Source organism: Aquarana catesbeiana, linkage group LG09 (assembly GCF_042186555.1).
Source record: "Aquarana catesbeiana isolate 2022-GZ linkage group LG09, ASM4218655v1, whole genome shotgun sequence".
Lineage (NCBI taxonomy): Eukaryota > Metazoa > Chordata > Amphibia > Anura > Ranidae > Aquarana > Aquarana catesbeiana.
In genome coordinates, this window is record NC_133332.1 from 43,079,820 (window position 1) to 43,100,987 (window position 21,168).

General features: G+C 44.9%; 1 protein-coding gene across 2 annotated transcripts in view; it reads left to right on the forward strand.

The window, feature by feature from the left end:
- The window catches only part of LOC141107554 (T-cell surface glycoprotein CD1c-like), an 84,419-nt gene that overhangs the window by 24,598 nt on the left and 38,653 nt on the right, over positions 1-21,168 (forward strand). For both annotated transcript variants that reach the window (XM_073598377.1, XM_073598378.1), the window contains exons 2-3: positions 4,136-4,393; positions 6,574-6,852. In XM_073598377.1, coding sequence (XP_073454478.1) covers positions 4,136-4,393; positions 6,574-6,852 — 537 coding nt within the window. The remainder of the gene's footprint in view (positions 1-4,135; positions 4,394-6,573; positions 6,853-21,168) is intronic.

Below are 21,168 nucleotides of genomic sequence, written 5' to 3' on the forward strand. Positions count from 1 at the left end.
CTAATTTTTTGTGTTTTCTTTTTTGTTAACCTTATTTAAAGATTTACATTTTTGAGAGAAAGGTAATACATGGTAAACAAACATTTTTCAATATACAGTTATATCATGAGGTTGGGTTATAGGAAATACTTGTTGCATATGCAGCTTATTAGGTAACATATATTTGTAGATTAAGCAGTGTTCAATGTTAAGGAAGTGACCCACAGGATTGTGGCCAAGTTTGGAGGTAGTGGAGTGGTTACCTTGTGAGATATGAAATTAAAGCGCATGAGTAGGAGTAGTCACTTTACCAATGTTTTGAATGGACATGGTTTACTTAGGTATTCTGACAGTAGAGTAAGGGTTGGCTTATTTATTTTAATAAACATATGGAGTACGTCCTGAGTAGGTGTGGGGAGGGTGGGGAACTGGGTAAAAGGAGTTAAGAAGAGAAAGTGCAAGAAATAGTGTGAGTGTAAGGTCCTGGTTGAGTCTTTGTCATAATCTTTTCGGAAATACACAGCACTCCAGATCCTCCCTTTCCTGGGGTGACTCATAGCACAATGATCTCCTGAGCAAAAGGGTAGATGCATCATAACTTTGGATCATGAGATACTCTGGGTGAGCTCTGATATATACCCAACAACTACCATGTGGAGATGTAGAGTGATATGCTGTCTCTGCTACCGTGAACAGCTTTTCTATCTAAGATACGTGGTCTACATGGTTTTCATGGTCTACATGAAGAAGCCATTCCATCATATCAAGTATAGAGGTAGATTTCCATGAAGTTAGTTTGGTTAAGTAAATGGCATTGATGAAAATAGGTCCATTGAAGCACGGAGCTTTCTGTTAAGAGGCTATTGATAAGAGGCATATTCCACTCTTGTCATCATTTAGAAAAAAGGTCTGTAGAAAAAAACAACAAATTGCAGCCAGCAATAATTGATAAATATGCCTTGTGAAAAAAACACATGCAGCCTGTTATCACTTTGTGCAGGAGTCTCCAAAGGGGGATTCTGATGGAAAAGAAGGAGGCTCTGTGGCTGTGAATGCACATAGTGCCTATGGACACACAGACTGTCTTGGGATCGAGCCTGCATGTTTTCCTAGACACAGAAGAGGAGGAGCCAGGTTTGTTGGTGGGGAACCATAGAAGAGGAGGTTCGGGGCTGCTTTGAGCAATACAATTGAGCACCACAGAGCATGTAAGTATACAATGTTTATTATTTTAGGAAAAAAATAACAAACACTATAAAAACTTTATTAAAATGGTATATGGTCCCATCCAGAGTAGCTAAGATAAGCTCACAAGCTTCTCCAAATTGCTTTGGAAGCTGCGGCCCGATGGGTACTATGATCCATATTTGATGGTTATGCCCTAAGGTAACTAGGTTTTGGAATTAAATATTTAACCTACGGTAATTTGCTAGGTAACAGGAGTGAACATTCCCAAATCTCCAGAGATTGCTCTCTTCCAGAAGCTGGATACTGATGTCCCTAGAAAAACAGGTCATTTGGCCTCATACAGGATTTTAGTTGCAAGAATCACAATTGTGCAATGTTGGAACCAGTCAGTAATAACCTCCGATTATGTCATACAAACATTAACATGACTCATGATTAATGATAAACTTTCTTGTATCCTCCATGATAACCAAACTAAGTTTTAAAAGATGTGGCAACTGTACAGTACAATATCTGTCAGTGAATGAGTGAGGTTTGGGAGATATTCTCTTCGCTGCTCCTTCTTTTCTTTTCTTTAGTCCTTTTATTCCTCCTATCTTTCCTTCCCGCTTAGGCTAATCTATTACCTACTGTTTTTCACAATGTGGCTAGCTTAATTATATACAGTAAATACAAGTGTTGCACCATGTTCTTTATAATACTCCAACCTCATCCTTTGAGATTGACAAGAGATTTAATAGGGTAAAATAAATTGTTGCAGATTCATATATACACACACATCATCTAAATGGCACAATGCAGTGTAAACAATGGTAAAAAACACATGATCATTTGGTTGTAGATAATGAGTCTAAGTAGGTTCCTATCAGTAGGCATGGGAATGGATCCTATAAGTCCGACGCGCTTCGTGGATAAAACCACTCTTCAGGGGCTGATGCATGCAACTCTATAAAAAACAACAAAACATGAGTAGACCAGTATGATCGAACATTATACCCCTCAACGGAGAGAATGTGTACGAGAGAAGAGGGAGAGAGTTACTCATCCCTCTGAGTACCTACATCATGATAAGTCTGGAAAAAGGGGGAAAAGGAATCAGAGGCTGTCCAAATTATCGGTGTCTGATTCCTCTCTCTTGTACACATTCTCTCCGTTGAGGGGTATAATGTTCGATCATACTGGTCTACTCATGTTTTGTTGTTTTTTATAGAGTTGCATGCATCTGCCCCTGAAGAGTGGTTTTATCCACGAAAAGCGTCGGGCTTATAGGATCTATTCCCATGCCTACTGATAGGAACCTACTTAGACTCATTATCTACAACCAAATGATCATGTGTTTTTTACCATTGTTTACACTGCATAGTGCCATTTAGATGATGTGTGTATATATATGAATCTGCAACAATTCATTTTACCCTATTAAATCTCTTGTCAATTTTATATGCCGTCCCTTTGATATGTATATGTAATGTATCCATGAGGTCAATACCATGTATTTGTGTGTATACATATTAAAACTTTTCTACTATGTGCATCATTGTTATCTATTGTCAGACTCAATATGCCAATTAAATATACTTTCTAATCATCTCACCCCCACAAATCAATAGCCTCATTCAAAGTCCCACCTTCCTTTTTCTTATACAATGCTATTCTTGTCTTTTATTGCGGTAAAGCACAGCAAGCCATTTTCACCACTTTCTATTGGCATTGTACATGCTGATGTTTATTTAAATCTTATGACATATGTAGCACCCCCTGTAACGAAACAACCCACACTCCACTTGAGTGCTTCCATCATATACCGCTTCCTCCAGTCTGAACATAGATATTGAATATTATAGCCACTTGTAACCAAGAACTAGGCAGGACTCGTTTTGGCTGCTGAAATGGAACATGAACTGTTTATTTGAACAAAAGGCACACAGATATACACTCAGGGGAAATCCCCCTTCTTTTGCATAATGAAACAGGGAAGGGTAGACTTTACCTCCACCAGTAGCATAACACAGGTGTATTCAAACTTCTCATCAGTAGACTGTCTTTGGGAGGGGCTGCTGGAGAAATCATCCCCTCCCCTCTCACTGCTAATCCACAGAGACATATACGTCTCATAATAGGTTGCTCCCAAGGCAGACACAAACAATAGAACAATGGGATACAGCCACACCTCAAAGAATCTAGTAGAGTCTAGAACAGTATATGAGACAATATACAATTGAAAGGCCTGGCATGGATTTGGGGGGGGGGCCACGCCATTTATTTTTTTTTGAATGTTGGCATTTTTAAATTTTTTATTTATCTATATTGCCGGGAGCCGCCAATACATTACAGCCACAAGCAATTTTAAATTTTTTCCTTTAGAAACGTTATTTTGCTGCGGTACTGTAATAAACATCAGAAAGATGCGCTACTTTAGAGGCAGACCTAGGGGACCTCCAGGTACGATATTTAAAAGAACATTTCATTTTTATTGTTTCACTTTAAGCAATATTAAAATCACTGCACCTGAAAAAAATGTAGTTTTTAAACCTTTTTTTGCATTGATACATGTCCCCTAGGGCAGGACCCGGGTCCCCATACACTTTTTATGGCGATAACTTGCATATAAGCCTTTAAAATGAGCACTTTTGATTTTTCATGTTCGTGTCCCATAGACTTTAACAGTGTTCACATGTTCGCACAAATTTTTTGCCTGTTCGCATGTTCTGGTATGAACCAAACCGGGGGGTGTTCTGCTCATCCCTATTGCCTATGTATGTTGGTTCATGTAATCTGTTCACTGGTATTTATTGAACTGTTAATGGTTGTTAAATAAAGGGCTGCTGTGGCCAATTTAAACCCATGTCAAGCAGTCCAAATTGTTACTTAGTGCTAGGAGGTACCATGGTAAGGATAGGATTTGACAAATGTATCCGTCATGTTTGTGAGAGACATATTCAGATATAACTTAATCTTTTTTCCCCAGGCTCTGTCAGGATAACAGTCACACAGAATACATATTTCTCAAGTGATCGAGTAATGACCATCTGGGGCTCCCTGGAGGTGGAAGACATTGAGACACTGGCAGCCCACAATAATTCGAGGCAAATTGAATTCAAGCAAAGATGGTCAAAGGGAAACCTGAATGACACTGACTGGAAGTTTTTCAATATGTTTTTAATACGTTATTTAAAAAATTTTAAATACCACGTGGGAAATATCACTGACAAAGTTGGGATTAAAGGTAACAGAGTATATGGTTATATAAATAAATTGTAATTATTAGATTCCTCTTAGAGAAGGTATCCAGCTACAAAAAATGTAGGGAAGTTCCCATAGACCAGAAGTCCAGTGATTAAAGAGGCACTGTAATATTGCCCATTCTGGGCACAGTGACAGTACCTCCTGGTCACCCCACAATCACCCATCTGTGCTACCCCACCACTCTGCCCATTCAGACAGAGCCTTGGCTGCATTGTTCTAATGGTGCATAGTTTATGGGTATTGGGAAGCATGGGATATTGCCCAGTTGATAATTTTCCAGCTTGAGCAGTCAGTCATTAGGTCTGAGCTCTATCATGTGAAGGGGACAGAGAGGTCAATTATGCAGATAGGCTCCAATATTGGAGCTTACCCAGCAAGGGAGTGCTGGACAGGCAAGTATACCTAACTGGAGCAGGGCGGGCTATCACTCTGCCCTGAATGGGGAGGTAACAATGTCTATTTACAGTAAATACCCTGGACTCAGTACAGTAGTTTTCACGTATGGTTTAAAATGGCACTGGTCTATGTTCAGAGGTGGACTGGGAACCTTCGGCCTATAAAGTGTTCCACGATGCTGCATTAATTGGTGGCCATGGTGAAAACTGAGTGTTTCTGAAGGACATGATTCATGGTGATACACCTTTTTACATCTTCCAGCATCAGTTTACTTTGCAACGCTCAACATTTGTCCACATGACATCTCTGATGGTAGAGATGTACTTCTGAACAGGAAGCAGGTAGCCATAAAAAGCCCAGTCACTGACTGCAGGTCCTGCTCTGATCGATATTTTAATGAGGGAGTATCACCACTCAGGGCCACCAGCCCAACATAACTTATTAGTACTGGCATTACTCCTCAGCCCAAGGCTTCCTTGTCTTGCCCATTAATATAACGTTGGAGGGCCAAGGGGCCCTTTAAAGGGAAACTGACATTGTTTTGCAGGGGAAAAACTGTCCCACTGGCTTTCTCTGAAACTTTGACTTAGGGGTTTATTTACTAAAGACAAATAGATTGTGTACTTTGCAAAGTGCAGTCACACTCTGCAAATGCAGTTGCTCCAGGGAGTAATAAATTAACAGAAGTTCTTTTGACTTCCATCATCCAATCATGTGCAAGTAAAAATGCTGTTTTTTTTTTTTTTTCCTTGCATGTGATTAAGTATTCTTTGCAAAGCTTTACCTCATTTACTAAGCTCTGGAGCAACTGGACTTGCAGGGTGCAACTGCACGTACAAAGTGCACAGTCTATTTGCCTTTAGTAAATCAACCCTTTAATCTTCTGATAAGGGAGGAGTCACTGTTTTGACTTATTCCATTGTGTGTACATTACAGCTTGAGCTAACAGGAGCTGTAAACAATTGTTTAATTTTCCAAAAGTTAAGGAGAACTTGGAGAGAAGCATAGAAAACATGAAAGAAGCATGAAGTTCTATCTGCTGGCTAGATAGAACACTACATATAATTTGTGTGGCATATTTAGTTATATTTTTTCCTAGTTGCATGCATTTCGTTATATATTATGGTCACAACATCAATATTCACTCCCTTGGAGGGGAGATTTAAACCCAAATCACTAAAATTTTATAAGATATAACATCTTTGGGGGGATTGTACCTGATTTGGAACGAAGTCCCTCTGTCCCTCAGCCCCCCTCATTTGTCCCTCCTTTTGGTCTGATCTATATAGTTGTATATAAAATGCATTTTTTATCTTTCAAAAGTGTTTCCCAGTGCTAAACCTTACATTCAATTTCTAAATTGCTGCATTTGTAAATTTCAAAAGCCATTATAAAGGAATAATAGTGGTAAAAAAAAGCACTTGTGGGTTGAACTAATCACTTTTTTTGTATACTTCTCCTTTAAGGGGGCGTGACAGGAGGTGTGTCCTATGCAACATAATTTGCTAATAAGTGTCCCTCGCTCCCATCTCAAAAATTTGGGAGGTATGATAATGCTGTAGGTGCATATAGCCAGGAAGTGACTGAAAGAGGTGGGAGGACAGCAGGACTGTATTTTGGGAAAATGTAATAGCGCTTTAGCAAAAGGTTTAACTATATTTTGGTCAGGAACTTGTTCTCAACATATATAGCTTCACCAATGCATAACATTCAGAAGTCTGAAAATATTAGTACCTAAATTAACTGAGATCCAATTCACCTCAGGTGCAACCCTAATCCAGTGCTGGATAGTATGTTCCTCATCCATGGATGACCTTAAGGATTTCGCGTACAGAGTGGCTCTGGATGGAGAAGATCTGGCATCCTTAAATGTTTCAGAGGGAGTTTGGGTTGCTGGCAGTGCCCCTCACTCTCGGGATGCACAGAGGTTCATGCAGAAGGACAGACTCACAACGGTGTCCATTATTAACATACTGAAACACCAATGTCATTTGCTGGCCCTTACATATTCAGCTGTGGGAAAGGAGGCGTATTCAAGAAAGAGTAAGTAACAATAGTGTATGCCTAAAGCTTTAACTCAAAAACAAAAATTTTATATTTTGTAACTTATCTGTTTTCTGTTTCCGTATTTTCACCTATTGAGATTGCAATGAACATACTTCCTGTCCTAGGATGACAACGTTTACTTACCATACTCTATCAAGACTATGGAAACAACTCAAAATTTTGGATTTTTCTTCTCACATTTAGCTCCAGTTACAATGGTCACCAGAATATCTAAAGAGGGTAAATCTCCTCATGGGAATCATACAGCAATTAAAACATGATAGGAGTTCCAATCATTCATTATTACTACCAATCCAAAATTACAAAAAATATTTAACCAGTGTGGTGCGGCATCAGTAAAGACTCAAGGGTTGATTTACTAAAACTGTAGTACTCTGAATCTGGGTCAGCTGTGCATGTTAGCCAAATAGCTTCTAACTTCACCTTGTTCAATTAAGCTTTGACAAAAAAAAAATGGAAGTTGATTGGCTTCTAATCAGAGCTGCACCAGATTTTACACTCTTCAGTAAATCAGCCCCTCAGAGTCCAGTTACAGAAAAAATAATAAATTAGATACGCTGCGCTAAAAACTAATAATAGCGTACACTGATACTATGTGTAATACCTCCCAGTTCAAAAATCAAATCAAATAGGAAAAAAATAAATAAATATCGGATAAGTGAATACATAAAATAAATGCATATGGCATACAATAAAAACTACATTTAAAGTGCCTGGTGCATAACTGTGCTCAAAACAGGCGTAAACAAATAATACACCAAAAGTACTCCTGTGCTGGTATAAAGTGTACAAATATGTCATTAACCTCTTGCTTACTGGGCACTTAAACCCCCCTCCTGACCAGACCAATTTTTAGCTTTCAGCGCTGTCGCACTTTGAATGACAAATGCGTGGTCATGCTGCACTGTACTCAAATGAAATTTTTATCATTTTTTTCACACAAATAGAGCTTTCTTTTGGTGGTATTTAATCACCACTTGGGTTTTTATTTTTTGCTAAACAGACAAAAAAAAGACAACAAATTTTGAAAAAAAAAAAAAACATGTTTAATAGTTTGTTATAAAATTTTGCAAACAGGTAATTTTTCTCCTTCATTGATATTCGCTGATGAGGCTGCACTGATGGGCACTGATAAGCTTCACTGATGGGCACAGATAAGGCGACACTGATAAGAAGGCACTGGGTGGAACTGGTGGGTGGCACTGATGTCATGATGGGCACTTGTAGGTGGCACTGATGGGCATTGGTAGGTGGAACTGGTAGGTGATATTGATAGGCAGCACTGGTGATGACCCACTGTGGGAGCTGATAGGTGGCACTGGTGGGCACTGGTAGGTGAGGCTAGTGGGCACAGAAGCCTCTCCGCGATCGGGACCGATGTCCCTCTCGCAGCCGCCAGTGATCGGCTTTCTTTTTCTCCTCACGCTATCAGCGTGAGGAGACAAAATAGCCGATTACCGCCTCTGTTTAGGTCAAATGATCAGCTGTCAATGGCTGAAAGCTGATGACGTGGTAAGGGGTCGGGATCGACCCCTTACTCAGATCTGTGATCAGGCGAGTCTCATAGACTCACTGATCACGGAGCGCGTCACGCGCCCCCTGCAGGGGGCGCGCAGGATGCTCAAGCATGGGTGGAGGTCCAGGGAACAACAGCAATACAGGAAAAATTGGTGGTTCAGGTTATATGACAAAGTGCTCATGTGCATATGACTAACATCCAACTGAGTTGCTGATAACGTGATGATAGTCCGTGTAATTCAGAAACAATTAATTTAATATCTGATCCAAGACGTGCTAGGGTGTCATCATCCAGGTGCCCCCCTTAGGTAATAAATGCTCACCTTGGAGCGTGCGACTTTGCAATTAAGCTAAGTCAAAGCACGCATGTTAACCACCTCTGGGCTCTTTAATAGTATTAGGCTCCTTAGTTCCTCAGCATATCCATCCGGGATATATGAAAGGAAAACTCGTTAGTGCAATAAAGTTTTAAACAATTTATTTACTAAAGCAAAAATCCCCTTCTGGGGTACTCACACAGATCGGATGCGCCCGTGCACCATTCTATAATGAACATAAACAAGGTATACCAAGTTGGTATCGGGATGATATGAGCGTCCTCCTTAGCTCACAAGCTGCCTGCCGTGCCGTCCTGACCCCTCCCCAATGTGCATCGATACAGGGCTATTGTATCTACTTCAGGGGGAAAAAGCTTTGACAAAAGAAGAACCTGGAAGCTGATTGGCTTCTAATCACAGCTGCACTAGATTTTACACTCTTCAGTTTAAGTAAATCAGCCCCTCAGAGTCCAGTTACAGAAAAAAGAACTGTATTGAAATTGAAGTTCAGTAATGCACAACAAGCCCGGCAGGAAGACACCCTGACCGGGCACACTCACAGGATGTACAGCGATGAGTAATAGCAGTAGGTCTCAGGAGTGCCAACATCGTCTGTATCAAGGGGCAGGATGCAGCCTGGCTAGTCAGTACCCAAGTGGGGTGAATTCCAGGGTGAATGTAGGGCAGCCATCAGAAATTTTGGGCCCCTTACATAGCTTTAAGCCTGCCCCCCCCCCCCGAGCCTGACCACCAACATTTCCCAGGGCAACACCGGCCACCTCACCTTTACGCACTCAGCCCCCCCCTCAACTAAATCCTGTATATATGTCAGCCCTCCTATCACCTGTATATATGTCAGAGCCCCCCCCCACACACCTGTATATATGTCAGCCCCCCACACACACCTGTATATATATCAGCCCCCACACACACACCTGTATATATGTCAGCCCCACCCCCCACTTGTATATATCAGCCCATATGTCAGCCCCCCAACACACCTGTATATATGTCAGCGCCCCACACACACCTGTATATATGTCAGTGCCCCCACACACCTGTATATATGTCAGCCATCCACACACACCTGTATATATGTCAGTGCCCCACACACACCTGTATATATGTCAGCCCACACCTGTATATATATCAGCCCCCCCCACACACACCTGTATATATGTCAGCGCCCCTCCACACACCTGTATATATGTCAGCCCCACCTGTATATATCAGCCCCCCCCACACCTATATATATATATATATATGTCAGCCCCCCACACACACCTGTATATATGTCAGCCCCCCCCACACACACCTGTATATGTCAGCCCCCCCACACCTGTATATATGTCAGCGCCTCCCCCCACACACCTGTATATATGTCAGCGCCTCCCCCCACACACCTGTATATATGTCAGCCCCCACACACACACCTGTATATATGTCAGCCCCCCCACATACAGGGCCGATCCTGGGGGGGAGTGTGTAGGGTGCACCGCAGAGGAGGGGGCGACAAAGTGCCAGGGCACTGTCAGTTCCGAGTGTGCACCTCCACCGCCCACTCAGCAGCCCGCCAGCGTGCTTGCTGCAGAGTTTACATTCCCCTTCTCGCCTGCTCCACAATTCCTATGTTGCAATGTGCACATCCCATGCCCACTGTATAGCCCGTATGAGGAGGGAGGAGGAGGTAGGCTAGGTCTGCCCCACCTCCTCCCCATGTCCCCCTATGCCCACCCACAACCCCAACGTGCAGCCAATCTGTGCCTGGAAGGGGGTGTGGGCGGGAGATTTCAAAGCAGCCAGAGATCCTGTCCTGATGTCGCTGCCTGTGCCTCTGAATACAATGCAGCATGTCACCCCTGGGTGAGTGATCTCCCCCACTCTCTTCCCTAAATGTGCCATAGCCTGCCAGCCTTTCATGTGCCAGTCTTCCTGCCTCCCATGTGTCATAGTCTTCCTGCTTCCCATATGCCAGCCTTCCATGTGCCATAATCTTTCAGCCTTCCATGTGCCATAGTCTTCCAGCCTTCCATGTGCCATAGTGCTCCTTCCTGCCTTCCATGTGCCATTAGGTTTTGCCTAGGGTGTGAAAAATCCTTGCACCAGCCCTGTTGCAATGCCAGGTGAGTGGTGCGACGCCGCCCTCTGGGTGCAGGCATCTCCTCATTGTGAGTGGGTGGCCCTGCGGAAGGAGGCTGCATCCGCCTTGAAGGTGAACACTGAGGGCAGCTGGGAGCCCCCGGAAAGAGAGAAGAACTTCACAGCCTCCTGGACCCCTGAAGTGGCGCTCAGAAGCATCCCCTCCTCTTCGCTCCAGCATCAGCAGTGAGGCCTAAAGGACAAGGACGAGCGGGAGGCGCAAGCTTCCAGGGAGCTGCTGGAAGAAGCAGCAGAGCACCTCCTGGATCAAGAAGGTACTGGGCATCATACACCAATACGGACCTACCTGCAGATACAGACTGGGATAGGGGGGCAGAGGAGGGACTGCGGATAGGGACAGGGCTATGGGCCTCTCTTATCTCTCCCCCCGTCTACCAGCCCCCCTCTTTCTAAGTGCAGCTCTCTGTCCACCAGCCTCCTTCTCTCTCAGCCCCTCCCTCTCTCTCATTCCCCACCTCTCTCTGAGACCTACCTCTCGCTCATCTACCCTCTCTCTGAGACCCCCTTTCTCTCTCTCTGCTCCGTTCTCTGTCCACCAGCCTCCCTCTTTCTCAGCCCCTCCCTCTCTTTTAGACCCTCCCACTCTCTGAGCCCCACCTTTCTCTGAGACCCCCCTCTCACTCAGCCACCCTCTCTCTGAGACTGCCCTTTCTGTCAGCCCCCCTCTCTATCAGCGCCCCTCTCTCTCAGCCCCCCTCTCCGCCCACCACCCTCTCTCTCAGCTCCCTCTCTGTCAACCCACCTTCTCTCTATCAGCCCCTCCCCTCTAAGCCCATCCCTCTTGCTCAGCCCACCTCTCTCTCTCAGCAACCCTCTTTCTGAACCTCTTTCTTTCTCTCTCTCTCTCTCTCTCTCTTAACCCACCCCTCTCTCTCAGCCACCCTCTCTCTGAACCACTCTCTCTCAACCCCCCTCTCTCAGCCACCCTTCTCTCTCTCGGCCCCCCTCTCTCTCTAGTAGAGATGGAGTGCTATTTAGTGTGGAGAGGGGTATCTAGGGGTGTAATCAGGGTAGTGGTATCTGGGCGTTGTGACAAGGGTGGGGTGGGTTATCTGGGGTGTGATCAGAGTGGGGGGTATTTGGGGGTGTAATCAGTGTAGGGGTATCTGGGTGTGTGTGATCAGATTAGGGGGTATCTGGGGTTGTAATCAGGGTTGGGGTATCTAGGGAGGTGTGATCAGGGTGGGAGTATTTGGGGGTGTGATCTGGGAGTTTGCTTATGGGGGGAACCCAGCCATTGGAAGTTTCAGTTGGCCTCAGCTGCCTGTAGCCAGTGAGGGGAAGTGAGGAATGTATAACCCCACCCCCTCATTACACACTGCTGTTTAGTGGAAGTTCAGCAGAGCTCCATTTTCAGTGGTATGTGATGTCCTTCACGTTGTGCCCCATCACATTACAGGTGCACTGTGAAGGAGGTACCAGCTTGGTTTTAGACAGGAAGTAGCAAGAGGATGGTGCGAATGGGCTGGGGGGGGATCAGCAAAATGCATCTTTGCCTATGTATGTCAAAAAGCCTTGCACCGGCCCTGAGTGCCAGAGTGCTCCCCTCCCTCCTTCTCTACTTGTGTATGTCATACGCACCTCACAAGCTTTGGTCTGAAATGTCCGGCGGTGCTGTAACAAAGTCCCCCCTCCTAGACCGGCTCCTGTGATAGACGGAACACTGATTCAAAGCCAAGAAATTGAATCAGTGTGACTTGTACCATAGGAGCCGTGAGGCGGCCTAGGAAGGAAGGACTTTGTTACAGTGGCCGCCCGGGCAATTCAAATCCATGCTCCCTGACAGCAGGAGATTGCCGCTCTTTGTGATCCAGGGACACTGGTAGGCTGAATTCGGTAGGCACTTGTAGGCTGAATTTGATGGGCACTGGTAGGCTGAATTTGATGGGCACTGGTAGGCTGAATTTGATGGGCGTTGATGAGGCTGCATTTGGTGGGCACTGATAAGGCTGCATTTGGTGGGCACTGGTAGGCTTCATTTGATGGGAACTGATAAGGCTACATTTGGGGGGCACTGATAAGGCTGCATTTGGTGGGCACTGATAAACTGCATTTGGTGGGCACCGGTAGGCTGCATTTAATGGGCGCCGATAGATTGCATTTAATGGGCATTGGTAGGCTGCATTTGGTGGGCACTGGTAGGCTGCATTTGGTGGACATTGATAAGGCTGCATTTGGTGGGCACTGGTAGGCTGCATTTGGTGGGCACTGGTAGGCTGCATTTGGTGGGCACTGGTAGGCTGCATTTGGTGGGCACTGGTAGGCTGCATTTGGTGGACATTGATAAGGCTGCATTTGGTGGGCACTGGTAGGCTGCATTTGGTGGGCACTGGTAGGCTGCATTTAGTGGGCACTGGTAGGCTGCATTTTGTGGGCACTGCTAAGCTGTAATTGGTGGGCACTGGTAGGCTGCATTAATCTCTTGTATCACTTCCGCAGTTTCTGACTATCTCTTGTATCATGTCTGCAGTCTCTGACCATCTCCTATATTATGTCTGCAGCTCTGACCATCTCTTGTATCATGTCTGCAGTCTTTCTAACAGAGGCCCTCTCTCTGTGTCCATTAGAGAGACATTTCCATAGAAACATTTGTAAAGGGGAGAAGTTAGTAAGAAGACTACGCCCATGTGGGGGTGCCAGAAATATTTCTGCACCTAGGCATCTGTGACCCTAAGATCGGCCCTGCCCACATACCTGTATATATGTCAGCCCCCACCACACACCTGTATATATATCAGCGCCCCCAGACACCTGTATATGTGTCAGCGCCCCCCCCCACACCTGTATATATATCAGCACCCCCCCACATACCAGTATATATGTCAGCACCCCCCACATACCTGTATATATGTCAGCACCCCCCACATACCTGTATATATGTCAGCACCCCCCACATACCTGTATATATGTCAGCACCCCCCACATACCTGTATATATGTCAGCCCCCACCACACACCTGTATATATATCAGCGCCCCCAGACACCTGTATATGTGTCAGCGCCCCCCCCCACACCTGTATATATATCAGCACCCCCCCACATACCAGTATATATGTCAGCACCCCCCCACATACCTGTATATATGTCAGCACCCCCCACATACCTGTATATATGTCAGCACCCCCCACATACCTGTATATATGTCAGCACCCCCCACATACCTGTATATATGTCAGCACCCCCCACACACCTGTATATATGTCAGCCCCCCACACACTTGTATATATATAAGCCCCCCTCACACCTGTATATATGTCAGCCCCCCCACACACACCTGTATATATAGAAACAAGATGAAGCTGCGCTAAGAATAAATGATGCAAAAACAGACCATTAGAATTGGGCCAATGCGTGTAACAATAGTGAACGGTAAAAGCAACTCTGTACTGGGGAGGCAGATAAACCCCAATGGTAATACCAAGTGAATAAAACACACAAAAATTATATTAACAAAAATAGGTGTATATAAGGATGGGTTAATAAAACCCAATAACTAAATTAATAGCAAGAATTAAGTGATAAATATGAAAAATGATGAATCATGATGATAAAAAACAATAAAAGTGAGTCCATATATCATATGAAATCAAATGAAAAAAACAACAAAATAGTCCATGCACAATGTGTATACTTGATCACGGTGAAAGGAAATCAAATCAAACCACCACAGAATCGTGCAGGGAATAGGAAAGATGCCTCCACCTACAAACACACTGCCGCTTACCGGAACTATGTGGTCCCTTATGACAATGGGACCCAGGAGCGCAAGTGGCTAACAACCCAGCCTGGGGTCTCAATGGCAGACATATAGCTCCTCAAGGTTAAATTAGATGAGTTCAGTATGTGGTGAAAATCGCCAGTCCTGGAGTTTCATAAACGTTCTGTTTGGCGTCCTATTCTCCCTTTGCAGCCAGGGGCACTGGTGTGATCTTACAGGGATCCAGAGGAGGCTGGGAACCAGGAAGCAGGAAACAAAAAGCAGCTGGTCGTGACTTCACAGGAACAGGAAATGTGATTATTCACAGTGGCAAGGAATGGTAATGCATTTCGAAGTTACTGCTTCTTCATCAGACCAGTCCCAGATACCTGCTAGCACCTGCATTTTGCCCCTATGCCCAGCCCAGTCCACCCAAGTGCATTATCGATCGATCACTATCACTTACAAAACACAACACACATAACTGCAGCATTCGCAGAGTCAGGCCTGATCCCTGCGATCGCTAACAGTCTTTTTGGTAGCATTTTGATACAGTTGCTGACAGCCTAGGAGCTTTTTTACCTGTGAGTCTCACTACTGTACCAGTAAATTTAGAGACCAAAATGTAAAATCAAAGGTACAGTAGTGAAGAAGCCTACACGTTTCTGAGCATGACAGATAGTGAAAAGGAAGTCACTCATCTGTCAGATTCAGGCTCAGAATACGATCCTGTAGACGACAGCGGCTCCATCACAAATAGCTCTGACGACAGAGTTGTGGTCCTTGCCAAGGTCAGGCGTACCAGACCCCGATCTTCTGCTGTTGAGGTGCAAGAACCGCAGGGCTCTCGTATGGAGCAGAGAAGTACTAGCGCCGCTATTCCTTCTGGTGAACTGGCAAGCACCAGTGGCCTAGTACACCCCGGTCGTAGTCCAACCAGTATTGGAATAACACTTGGTGACGTGGCGAGTCCCATAAGTGCAGTTCAAGCTGGCGAGGTGGCAAGCACAAGTAGTGTCCCGCTGCCACCAAGAAGACAAAGACAGGCCCATCGTTCCCATAGTGTCCTTCCTGCAGAATTCACCAATCCGAATTGGGAGCCCACCACTTCTGCAGCACCCGTACTTCCCCCATTCACTGGCCAACCTGGCATTTCACTGGAAACAATTGATTTTACGTCACTTGATTTTTATTCGCTGTTTTTCATCGAAGATCTCTGTAGATCTATTGTGGACCAAAGCAATTTTTATGCTGGTCAATACATCGCCACTAATCCCCAGTCCTCCCTTGCCAGAAATTGGAAACCAATTACGAAGTTTCCGAATTTAAGACCTTTCTGGGCCTATCCCTCGACATGCATAGTTGCCAACATTGTGAAAAAAATTTTAGGGGCACTTTTTTGGCTGTAGGCGGAGTCTTGTTATAATTAGGGGGCAGGGCATGCGTTTGTGGGCGTGGCACAGGGGGAAAGTAAAAATGTGGCGCGCTGCGAAAAATGGGCGTGGTTTACACTAAATAGTGGGCGTGTCTTGTTTGTGTAGCCGCTGCCATTTTTTAGCAAAAACATTCCCGATTTTCTCGGGACAAACTCAAAACCCTGGAAAAATTATCGGGACGAGCTTAAATCGGGACGAGGGTCCCAAATTCGGGATTGTCCCGGGAAAATCGGGACTGTTGGCAACTATGGACATGGGCATAACTAAAAAGAGTGAGTTGCGGTCATATTGGTCCACTGACCCAATTCACCATATGCCCGTGTTCTCTGCTTCCATGACCAGGGCATGATACGAGCAGATCTTGCGGTTCATGCACTTCAACAACAAGGAACTCTGTCCTCGTGGAGACCCTGGATACATTCGGCTCTACAAAATTCGGCCCCTCGTTAACCACTTCAACCAATGTTTTGCAGCCTTGTTTACTCCATCAAATTGTCTGCGTTGATGAGTCCCTGATTAAGTTTTCTTGTATTTCAAACAGTATCTTCCCAGCAAGCGTGCCAGATATGGGGTCAAGATGTATAAGCTCTGTGACAGGGCCAGAGGCTATACATATAGTTTTATGGTTTACAAGGGAAGAGATAGTCACATAGAGCCGGAGAACTACCCAGACTACATAGGGAGTGCTGGCAAGATTGTGTGGGACTTGGTGTCACCCTTATTCAGAAAGGGGTACCATTTGTATGTGAACAATTATTACACGAGCGTGCCACTTTTTAGTCACTTGTTTGATCATCAAATTGGCGCATGTGGCACCACGTGACCTAATCGCCGGGGCTTACCCCAGAGGCTTGTAGATTCCCGTCTTAGGCTGGGGGAGAGAGCCTGCTTCAAGTGTAATAATTTGCTCGCTGTGACGTGGAGGGATAATAAGAATGTTTTCGTTCTTTCCTCCCTTCATGCAGACACGACGGTCCAAATTCCTACGGCGACTGGTGTTGTGGAGAAACCCCTCTGTGTCCATGAATATAACATTAATATTGGAGGGGTGGACCTCAACGACCAGTTGTTGGCGTTGTACCTAATTGCCCATATGGCCAGACGCTGGTACAAGAGTTTCTGTATACTTATTTCAATTGGCTTTGCTGAATGCTCATGTGCTATACAGAGCTTCAGGACGGACTGGATCCTTCCTTAAATTCCAGGAAAAGGTCATCAGAGCCCTTCTGTTTCCAGACGGTGCTCCACCTCATCTTCCCAATCCAAATGCAGTAAGCCGGCTGCATGAGAGGCATTTTCCGTATATCCTCCCGAGTACCCCTACCCAACAAGCCCCCCAAAGAAAATGTTGTGTCTGAAAGCGCGGATATAGGTGTGACAACCGCTATTTTCGTCCCTCCTGTCCTGACAATTCTGGTCTTTGCATTGGTGAATGTTTTGAACGCTACCATACACTAGTTGAGTATTAGCGTAGGGTACAGCACTGCACAGACTAGGACACACTTTCACAGGGTCTCCCAAGATGCCATCACATTTTGAGAGACCCGAACCTGGAACCGAACCATTACAGTTACAGTTACAAATAAAAGTGTAAAAAAAAAATAAATAAAATTAAAAATTAAAAAAACAAAAAAATATAAAATAAAAAAAACAAAAATAGTTGTTTTATTGTTTTCTCTCTATTTTCGCTCTATTGTTCTGCTCTTTTTTACTGTATTCTATTCTGCAATGTTTTATTGTGTTTTATTGTTAACCATTTTTTTGTTTTCAGGTACACCATTCAGCTGCAGCACGGATTTATTTATCTTGGCAGCAACAGCGTTTGCACCCATGATATATAAAGCCGTGACTCCAGTGCTGTTGGAGGTGATTTCACCCATACATTTTTAAAAAAAGAGCATTTATGCCGAAGCATGGGGGCAGCAGGGGTGGAGGAGCGATTTGCTCCTAACTTTTGGGGCGGATGCCCCCATGCTTGGCATATATATATTTTAGGCACAGGTTGGGTTAAAAAAAAGTTTTATTTTTTACTATGTTTTTTGTATTTGCTTTGCAGATATGGTATGTCTTACCGTTATACTGTAATGTTACTTTGTTTTATTGTTAACCATCATTTGCTTAACAGGTACGCCATTCAGCTGCAGCGTGGATTTAATTATCTTGACAGCAACCGCGTTTGCTCCCATGATACATAAAGCCGTGACTCCAGCGCTGTCGGAGGTGATTTCACCACCACAGTTAAAAACAAAATGGTGCATGTATGCCCATCATTAGAAGTGGGTGGATGAAGGGAGGTCTTCTAATGGTGGGCATATGCACCGATCAATCTTTTTTTTTCATTCAGCCCACAGGCTGAATTTTCAAAAATAAATGAGAGCTGCAAAAAACTCACCATGCCTCTAGCATATAGCTTGGGGTGTCTACTTTCCAAAATGGGGTCATTTGGGGGGGTTGTGCCATCCTGGCATTTTATGGCTTTCAAAACTGATAGGTAGTGAGGAGTGAAATCAAAAATTTACGCCCTTAGACAGGGCCATCTTAAGAGCATTATAGCCCCCCCGGGTAAAACAGTGCACTGGGGCCCTGTCTACACAATCACGCACGAGAATAAAATGCAAATTATCAATAAGGCTATATTTATTGGTACTTCCAACAAAATCAGTGTTTAACCACTTGACAACTGGGCACTTAAACCCCCCTCGTGACCAGACCAATTTTCAGCTTTCAGCGCTCTCACACTTTGAATGACAATTACTCAGTCATGTAATACTGTACCCAAATGATTTTTTTGTCCTTTTTTTCATACAAATAGAGCTTTCTTTTGGTGGTATTTGATCACCTCTGGGTTTTTTATTTTTTGCGCTATCAATGAAAAAAGACCGCAAATTTTGAAAAAAAACGCATTTTTCTTAGTTTCTGTGATAAAATTTTGCAAATTAGTAATTTTGCTTCATAAATTTTGGCCACAATTTATACTGCTACATATCTTTGGTAAAAATAACCCAAATTAGTGGATATTATTTGGTCTTTGTGAAAGTTAGAGAGTTTACAAGTTATAGTGCAAATCATAAAAAATTGATCACACCTGATGTACTGACGGCCTATCTCATTTCTTGCGACCCGAACAAGTCAGGAAAGTACAAATACCACCAAATGACCCCTTTTTTGAAAGTAGACAATCCAAGGTATTTAGTAAGATGCATGGTGAGGTTTTTGATGTTGTCATTTTTTCCCACAATTCTTTGCAAAATGAAGATTTTTTTTTTTTCCCCCACAAAATTGTCATTGTAATGGTTATTTCTCTCACATGCCATGTATATACCACAAATGACGCCCCAAAATACATTCTGCTACTCCTCCTGAGTATTACCATACCACATGTGTGGGACTTTTTCGCAGCCTGGCCACATAGAGAGCCCCAACATGCAGGGAGCGCCATCAGGTGTTCTAGGAGCATAAATTACACATCTAATTTGTTGACTACCTATTACACTTTTGAAGGCCCTGGAGAACCAGGACAATGACACGTGACACTGACGTGGCACTGATGACAAATGGCACTGATACGTGGCACTGATGACAGATGGCACTGATACCTGGCACTGACACTGATGTGGCACTGATGACAGATGGCACTAATGACAGATGGCACTAATACATGGCACTGATGACAGATGGCACTAATACGTGGCACTGACAGATGGCACTAATATGTGGCACTGATGACATGTGGCGCTGATGACAAATGGCACTGATATGTGGCACTGATGACACGTGGCACTGATGAAAGATGGCACTAATACATGGCACTAATACGTGGCCCTGATGACAGATGGCACTAATACGTGGCACTGATGACACTGATGACAGATGGCACTGATACGTGGCACTGATGACACTGATGACAGGTGGCACTGATGACAGATGGCACGTGACACTGACAGATGGCACTGATGACAGATGGCACTGATGACAGATGGCACTATGTGGCACTGATGACAGATGGCACTGATGACAGATGGCACTATGTGGCACTGATGACAGATGGCACTTATACGTGGCACTGGGGACAGATGGCACTGGGGACAGATGGCAGGGCAGATGGCAGGGGCAGATGGCAGGGGCAGATGGCAGGGCAGATGGCAGGGGCAGATAGCAGGGCAGATGGCAGGGGCAGATGGCAGGGGCAGATAGCAGGGCAGATGGCAGGGCAGATGGCAGGGACCGTTAACAGCGGGACACCTTTTTTTTCCTTTTTTTTTTTTTCTTTTACACTTACCGCCGCAGCGGTTCCGCTCTCCCTCCTCACACGCTGTCTCTGTGTGAGGAGGGAGAGCCGGCGATGAGAGAGGATCTCATATGTTTACATATGAGATCCTCTCTCATTGGCACCGCCGATCGCACTGTAAACGGCCGCTGTCATTGGCCGTTTACGGTGATCTGTGACTGGCTGTGTCCGAGGGACACGGCCAGCACAAAACTTCCGCGATGCGCGCCCGCGGGAGCGCGCAATGCGGAAGTAAACAGGAGGACGTCCAGGGACGCCTTCCCGGCAATTGAAGTCCGCGCTGTAGCCGTCTTTCGGCTATAGCGCGGACGCCTAGCGGTTAAACATTAACACAACATTTGGACAATATAACACGAGTTTGATGGGCAAAGTGGCAGCTTTTGTTGGGCACAGTGGCTGCATTTAATGGGCACAGTGGCTGCATTTAATGAGCACAGTGGCTGCATTTAATGGGCACAGTGGCTGCATTTAATGGGCACAGTGGCTGCATTTAATGGGCACAGTGACTGCATCTGATGGGCACAGTGACAGCTTTGATGGGCACAGTGACAGCTTTGATGGGCACAGTGACAGCTTTGATGGGCACAGTGACAGCTTTGATGGACAAAGTGGCTGTGTTTGATGGGCACAGTGGCTGTGTTTGATGGGCACAGTGGCAGCTTTTGAGGGGCACAGACAGTGGCTGTGTTTGATGCACAACTTGAACTTACTTAAGTAGACAGTGTTAGACTTACTTGAGGCCGCCGGTCTGGTGCAGTACAGTGTGTCACTCACAGCAGCAAGGCAGCACCAGCTATCAAGGGCCGTCTTTCCGCTCCGCTCCCTTTCCACGCTGTCTTAAGAACATGGCAGAGGTGGGCGGAGCGTGTTCACCAG